The following is a 7,075-nucleotide window of genomic DNA, read 5'->3' as shown; positions in this document are numbered from 1 at the left end:
CTGACGATGCCAGAAGGGGCTCACACGCTCAAAGTCCGGTCGAAAGGCGAGGGCAGCCTCCCTGCTTTGGAATAAACTCTCAACACATTACCGGAATGTGGACACACCTCAGGCCTGCAGCCACGGAGGCTGAAAACGAGGCTCATTAGAAGCAGCATTGGGAATGACGCAGAATGTGTGGTCAAGGCACATGCAGGGTGCAGCCTGGGGAGCCCAGGCTGGGGGGCCCAAGGGGCATCCGTGCCATCCGAAGGCTGACTCTGACCTTGCCCAGGATGCTGGGGTTAAACTTGAACCCTGAACCATGACCTTTTACCACCCTCAGCCTGCCCTCCCCACTCCCAATTCTTCAGATTTTTCTGGACAAACCCGCTCCTCTCGAGGTCTACAGGCCTCAGGACATGTCATGCGGTAGCCAGAGTCCCTATGTCACCGGTGGAGCCCCTCCCCGGGGCCCACGGGACAACCCCTCCCTTCCACAAGCCACCCTGTTTCTCTTTGGCCACCAGGTGAAAGTCCCAGAGCAGGTCCTATTCCTGGGCACAGTGGCTGCTGCCCAGCGGGGGCTCAAAGATGCTCCAAGAATTGCATTCCCTGGGGTTGCCATGACAACAACCACAGATGGCACTGAAAACAACAGAAATGCAGTCTCTTACCGGTCAGGAGGCCAGAAGTCCAAAGCCAAGGCTTTGCAGAGCTGGCTCCTGCGGGAGGTTCTGGGGGGAGTTCGTTAGAGGCCCCTCCCCAGCCTCCACAGGCCGCCAGCAGCCCTGGCATCTCCTGCAGTGGAACAAGCCAGCCTTCTCCCCTCCAAGTCTCCTCTGAGTCTCTGTGTCCAGACCTCCTGCTCCTTCCTCTTTGAAGGACACCGGTCATTGGCTTTAGGGCCAACCCCGCTCCAGTAGGCCCTTGTCCTAACTGATTTCCTTCTGCGAAGGCCCTGCTTCCAAACAAGGCCACATTCACAGGTCCCGGGGTAAGACCTTGACACACCCTTTTCAGGGGTGCAATTCAACCTGCCTCAGGAATGACTGAATGAGAGAAGGACAAAGGCCCAACCTGGGAAGGAGTCCATAAGGTAGACACGTAGGGCGGTGCTTGATACCTTCCTTTCCTCATCACTCATTATCCCATCAGCCAACCACGATCAGAAGCTCCGACCTCCTTGGCAATTCTAAGACCCACTCACTTCTCTCCATCCTCTGCCACTGCCCCCTCAACCAGCCACCAGCATGGTCCAGGCTGCCAGGATCAAAGCTGAGCTTGGACAATAGTCAAATTGTTGTCCTGCACTGGCCGTCAAGGCTGGCTCCCATGGCCAGGATGCATGGTGCCTGCTAAGTCGCTTCAGTTGTGTCCAACTCTTTGTGACCCTGAGGACCATAGCCCGCCAGGCTCCTCTGTCCATGGGATTCTCCAGGCAAGAATACTGGAGTGGGTTGCCATGCCCTCCTCCAGGGGATCTTCCTGACCCAGGGGTTGAACCCACGTCTTCTACATCTCCTGAGTTGGCAGGCAGGTTCTTTACCACTAGTGCCACAGAGTGCTGCTTTCAAAATGCAAGTCCCATCTGGCTTTCCCTACTTAGGCCAGTAGGTGGCTTCTCAAGGTCGTGGGACGAGGATCAAAGTGCTAACAAGGCCTCGCAGGTGCTCTGTGGTCTCTACCTGCGCCTGGAGGGGCTGAGAGGAGGCAGCCAGGCTGGAAGGAGGAAGGGAAGAATGAGATAACTGGGTGCCCTTCTACCCCAGGAGTCTGCATAAGCTCCCCACTTCCTCCATGCTCAGACCTGCTCCTCACTGATGAAAAGTTAATCAGTCAACCTAAGAAAGAACTGGAGAATTTTATTTGAACCAAACTTGAGGGTTATAAACCTAGCAAGAGCATCTCAGAAAGCTCTGCAAACTGATGGGTGGATTAGAAATCAAGACTCAGCTTGAGACAGCGGGCTATACATCGAATGACCGACTACTGACAGCTCATATGGTCCAGATCTAGGTGTCACCCCAGTGGTCGTGTGACCCCTTCAGATCAGGAGGGAATGCTACCTTTTAAGGAGTCGTCTTGTTGATCTGGGAGAAGGCTGCTCTTTTTGGTTGAGCGGGAGTTCCTGCCCACAGGGAGGTTTGGTCCGTGCAGAATGCAGACACACGACACACAGGGAGGGCAGCGAGGGGGCCCTAGGGCAGAGAAGGATTTTTGTTTAAATGTTTCTTGCCTTGCCAGAAAATGAATTTTATTTCACACTCTTCTCCTAGTAAGGGCTTCCCTAGCAGCTCAGACGGTAAAGCATCTGCCTGCAATGCAGGAGACCCGGGTTCAATCCCTGGGTTAGGAAGATCCCCTGGAGAAGGAAATGGCAACCCAGTCTAGCATTCTTGCCTGGAGAATCCCATGGAGAGAGGAGCTTGGCGGGCTACAGTCCTTGGATTGCAAAGAGCCAGACATGACTGAGCGACTAATACACACTCCTAGAAAACTCCTCCCTGAGATCAGATTTCTGCTAAAGTGTGGCTTCCCATGGGGGCCCCTTTCTCACACACACACACACACACACACAGACACACACACACACACTCAGCCCTGATGCCTGATTAAACAGTGCTCCTTTCCTGGGCATCCCTTGCTCGGCTTCATTTAACCCCTCAAATGAGCCTAAGCAGTGGACAACACGCCTGCAGGAGAAGAGACGAAGGCTGAGCTCGCAGAGCTGGGGACAGGCCTCTCGCGCTGAAGGAACAGGAGAAGCCGTCCCATCTCATTAACAGAGGGGGAAGAAACTTATCGGGAAGGCGCAGCCTACCTAGAAAACGATGCTGCTGAGAACAAGCAGAGCAGTAAAATGCTGTGAGAGTGGCCCCCTCTCCTGAACTTCTCTCCTCCCGCACTGTCTTTCTCTCTCTCCCTGCCGTGGTCCTCCGGCCCTGCTTTCGGTAGCTGACCTGTCTCCCTTTAAATTCTTCCCAAGGAAGCAGCCTGAACAGACGTTCCCACAGGTTTGAAAATTCCCTGCAATAAATATGTCACGAGTGAAATAAGACAATGCATTTTCTCAGCCCTACATCAGGTCAAATTACATATCAAAGAACAATAAAACTCAGGATAAAAGCCCCGTTTAACTTGCTGGAACCTTGGCTGCGGTCTGGATTAAATGCAGTGGGTGGTGGAGCTGAGGCGGTCACTCTTCAAGGGTCTTCGTACCTGGGCCCAGCTCTGCTAGGCCTGAACCCAACCCACTCCCTTCCCCACACCTTTTGCTGCTGCTAGAGGGGTCCAAACCCTGGAGAGGCTCTGAGGAACTGGGGGGTGTGCAGTCGTTTCAGTCGTGTCCCACTCTTTGCAAAAGCCATGGACTGTAGCCCACAGGACTCCTCTGTCCATGGGCTCCTCCAGGCAAGAATGCTGGAGTGGGTTGCCGTGCCCTCCTCCGGGGGATCTTCCCAACCCAGTCTCGAACCCACAGTCTCTTACATCTCCCGCATTCGCAGCCAGATTGTTTACCCCTAGCACCATCTGGGAACTGGGGGCGGGTAATTACTGAGAAACTCTTTTCCTGCCAGAATGAAAAGGCTGTGCGCGCTGTGCCTGCTCAGAGCTCCCCCAGCAGAAGACAGATCCCCTGGGGTCTGAATGTCCCTAGGGCTCTAGAAGCCGTGCAGCTCTGCACAGGTACAGTTACCTGCTGAACTGAATGCAGGCTTGTGATCACAAACATCCCAAACTGAGCAGCTCTGCCCGCAACAGCACAGACCCCCTGGGGAGCAGGCGGCCTCCCAGCTGGCCGCACACATCTCCTCCCCCACCTCCCCCAGGGCCAGTGAGGGCCCAGCCCTCCGCCCCGCCCTTCTCTCCTCAGGGCAGCACTCACTCCTGCATCCCATGATGGCTCGTTGCTTAACCTGCACATTTTGGAGAAAGGATTCAAAGGTTCCTCTCCCTAAAGCACCTGAAAAGTCCTCCTTTCATCCCAACACCAGTTTGCACTTTCTTCTCCCCTGGATGATGCACTTTTTTCCCTGGACTTTTGCGATGTTAGGAGCAGGCCAGGGGACTTCTCTGGAGACCCAGTGGTTAGAACTGCATGCTTCCCGTGCAGGGGCGCTGACTCCATCCCCGATCAGGAAACAAGGGACCCACGTGCCTCCTGGTGCAGTCAAAACCGGACAGTGTCCCCAAGAAGCTCTAGGTCTGTGAAGCCCTGGGGGACACTGCATCCTCTCCAGGCCTGCCCGGGACACAGTCAGGGCCCAGCCCTGAGGACAACGTGCAAGCCACCCCCAGGCTGCACCCCCATCCCCAGGATGCCCCATGACTGCCCACTGAGCTGGATGATATGTGAAGTCAGCTTAGACTTTAAGGGCCCTTGGGGGAAAATGCTAATTGTTTCTAGAGTCAAATCAGACAGATCACACAGTGATCCTGTGAACTGCTGACCCCCACAACTTCATGCTGTTTCATCACTCACGGAAACTGCATTCAAACCCTGCACAAGCTCCCCGGGTGCTAACCACCAGAGTACATCCAGTTTCCCCACTTGTGTGGGCCTTCCGTCATTTTATTGTTTGCCATCACTCACAGGCGTGCTGATGCCGAAGACGCTCAGAGTCAGTCACCAGAGAGAGCCCTTCCTCTTGATTCACAAATGAGGAAAGCAGGGCCCAGAGCACAGGTGGCCTTTCTGAGAAGGGATCCCCAGGTGGCCCCAGGCCTGCAGCCCCCGAAGCCCCTCTGGCAGGTTCTGTGTCCACAGGGAGGCCTGCTTTAGGGCAGGTGCATCCATGTCCTTCAGCATGAAGACCATACGGGACTCAGACGCTGAGACCAGCCCCAGCAGCCTCTGCTTGACGTCCTGACTCTGCGAAGCCACTGCTCTTGTTTTTCATTCCATTTCCCTAAAGATTATGATAACGTCCTCAAGGTCCTTCTGAGTATCAGTGACAAGGTGACACTGGGTTGAGGGCTTCCCCTGAGGCAGTTGATGAGCTACGACATAGACTTGAAGTGTTAGTTGCTCAGTTGTGTTCAACTCTTTGCGACCCCATGAACTGTAGCCCACCAGGCGCCTCTGTCCATGGAGATTCTCCAGGCAAGAATACTGGAGTGGGGTTGACATGCCCTCCTCCAGGGGATTTTCCCGACCCAAGGATCGAAACCATGTCTCCTGCATTGCAGGCAGACTCTTTACCATCTAAGCCACCAGGGAAGCCCTGTAGTCTAAAGGAAAACAGCAGGGAATTCCCTGGCGACCCAGTGCTTAGGACTCAGCGCTCTCACTGCCAAGGGCCTGGGTTCAATCCCTGGCCAGAGAACTAAAACCCAAGCGTGCCTGCCTCCCCTCAAAAAGGAAATCAGCTTCGCATCATTCAAGGCACGGTCAGAGGAGGCCTCGTGCAGAGCCAAGACTTTCACCACTGCCCAATGGGGACGGGGCAGCCACCCTGCCCCACGGGTCCCAGGGGAGGCATCCTCTCCAGCCCCCATGGAGTCAACAGAGGCCAAGAGGGGAACCCAGACCTCAGGCCCACCTGACAGGAACAAGGCCACCCTCCCTTCTCCCAGTGACAAGGTAGCAGAGGGTGCCTGCTTAAATAGGTTTTAATAAAATCCTGAATACCTAAAATGTCTGGGATACAACTGAAAATCACTAGTCACACTGAGGAAATCTCAACTTAAATGAGGAAAGATGGGCAACAGATGCCAACACCAAGATGACACACGTGCTGGAATTATCTGACAAACCTTTTTTTAAAAAACTTTATTTATTTACTTGGCTATGCTGGGTGTTAGTTGTGGCACGTGGGATTCTCAATTGTGGCACGCAGATTCTTCAGCTGCAGCATGAAAACTCTCTGTTGTAACATACAGCATCTAATTCCCTGACCAGGGCTCAAACCCTGGCCCCTACATTGGAAGCACAGAGTCTTAGCCACAGGGCAGTTCCCTGATAAGGCTTTTAAAGCAACCATCATAACAATGCTTAAACAAGGAATCATAAATACACTGGAAATAAATTTAAAAAACAGAAGCCTCAGCAATAAACAGAAGATATGAAGAAGAAGCTAATGAAAATTTTAGAACTGAATAATATAATAACCAAAGTTTGAGGGGCTTGGGGGTATTTTTTTGGAACTCACCAGATGGCTTTACAGCAGAGTAGAGAAGGCAGAGGTGAACTAGAAGAGAGAACAACAGAAATTATCTATCTCAGCAACAGGAAAAAATACTAAAAAAATTATAACAACAGAGCCTCAGGGGTCTGTGGGATTATTAATGAAAGATGCCACATTCACATCATCAGAGACCTGGAAAGAGGGGCAAACGGACAAATCCTCAAAGACATAACGGCTGAAATTTTCCCAAACTTGGCAAAAGACACAAACCTACAGATTCAAGAACCTAAGCAAGCACCAAAGAGGATAAACCCAAAGAAATCTGCACCAAAACACGTAACCTCTATGAGGAAAGCCACCTGAATGACATGGTTTCTCATCAGAAACTGCAGAGGCCAGCTCTTCACAAAGACAGCGCCAAACTTGAAGAAGGAAGCCCCCGCCCCTCCCAAAGCCCAAGCCAAGGCCCTGAAGGCCAAGAAAGCAGTGCTGAAAGGTGTCCACAGCCACAAAAGAGAGACGATCCGGGCGTCACCTTCCATTGGCCAAAAACACTGTAGCTCAGGAGGAAGCCCAAATGTCCTTGGAGGAGCACTCCCAGGAGTAACAAGCTTGACCACTATGCCATCGTCAAGTTCCCCCACCACCAAGTCAGCCCTGAGGAAAACAGAAGAAACCAATGCAGCGGAGTTCACTGTGGGTCTCAAGGCCAGCAAGCACCAAGCTAAACACGCCGTGAAGAGGCTCTAAGACTGACGTGGCTGAGGTCAACATCCCCATCAGGCTGACGGAGAGAAGAAGGCATTTGTTCAGCTGGCTTCTGACCACGGTGCTTTGGATGTTGCTGACAAAATTGGGATCATTTAAACTGAGGCTGTACATTGTCACCCTGTTTATTTAACTTATATGCAGAGTACATCATAAGTAACGCTGGGCTGGAAGAAGCACAAGCTGGAATCAAGATT

At 52.8% G+C, this 7,075-nt stretch overlaps 1 protein-coding gene across 1 annotated transcript; it reads left to right on the top strand.

Moving 5' to 3' along the window:
* The first annotated feature begins 6,473 nt into the window (after nucleotides 1-6,473).
* LOC133245235 (large ribosomal subunit protein uL23-like) lies at nucleotides 6,474-6,860 on the top strand. Its single transcript, XM_061413181.1, has one exon. The coding sequence runs from the start codon at nucleotides 6,474-6,476 to the stop codon at nucleotides 6,858-6,860; it is 387 nt and encodes a 128-aa protein (XP_061269165.1).
* Nucleotides 6,861-7,075: the final 215 nt, after the last annotated feature.

Source organism: Bos javanicus, chromosome 3, assembly GCF_032452875.1.
Source record: "Bos javanicus breed banteng chromosome 3, ARS-OSU_banteng_1.0, whole genome shotgun sequence".
NCBI classification, from domain to species: domain Eukaryota; kingdom Metazoa; phylum Chordata; class Mammalia; order Artiodactyla; family Bovidae; genus Bos; species Bos javanicus.
The sequence above is the reverse complement of the archived record's forward strand: the minus strand, read 5'-3'. Positions and strand labels throughout refer to the sequence as shown.

Excerpts from the sequence above, each read along its gene's own strand:
- LOC133245235 (XM_061413181.1), top strand. The coding sequence starts at position 6,474 with ATGACATGGTTTCTCATCAGAAACTGCAGAGGCCAGCTCTTCACAAAG.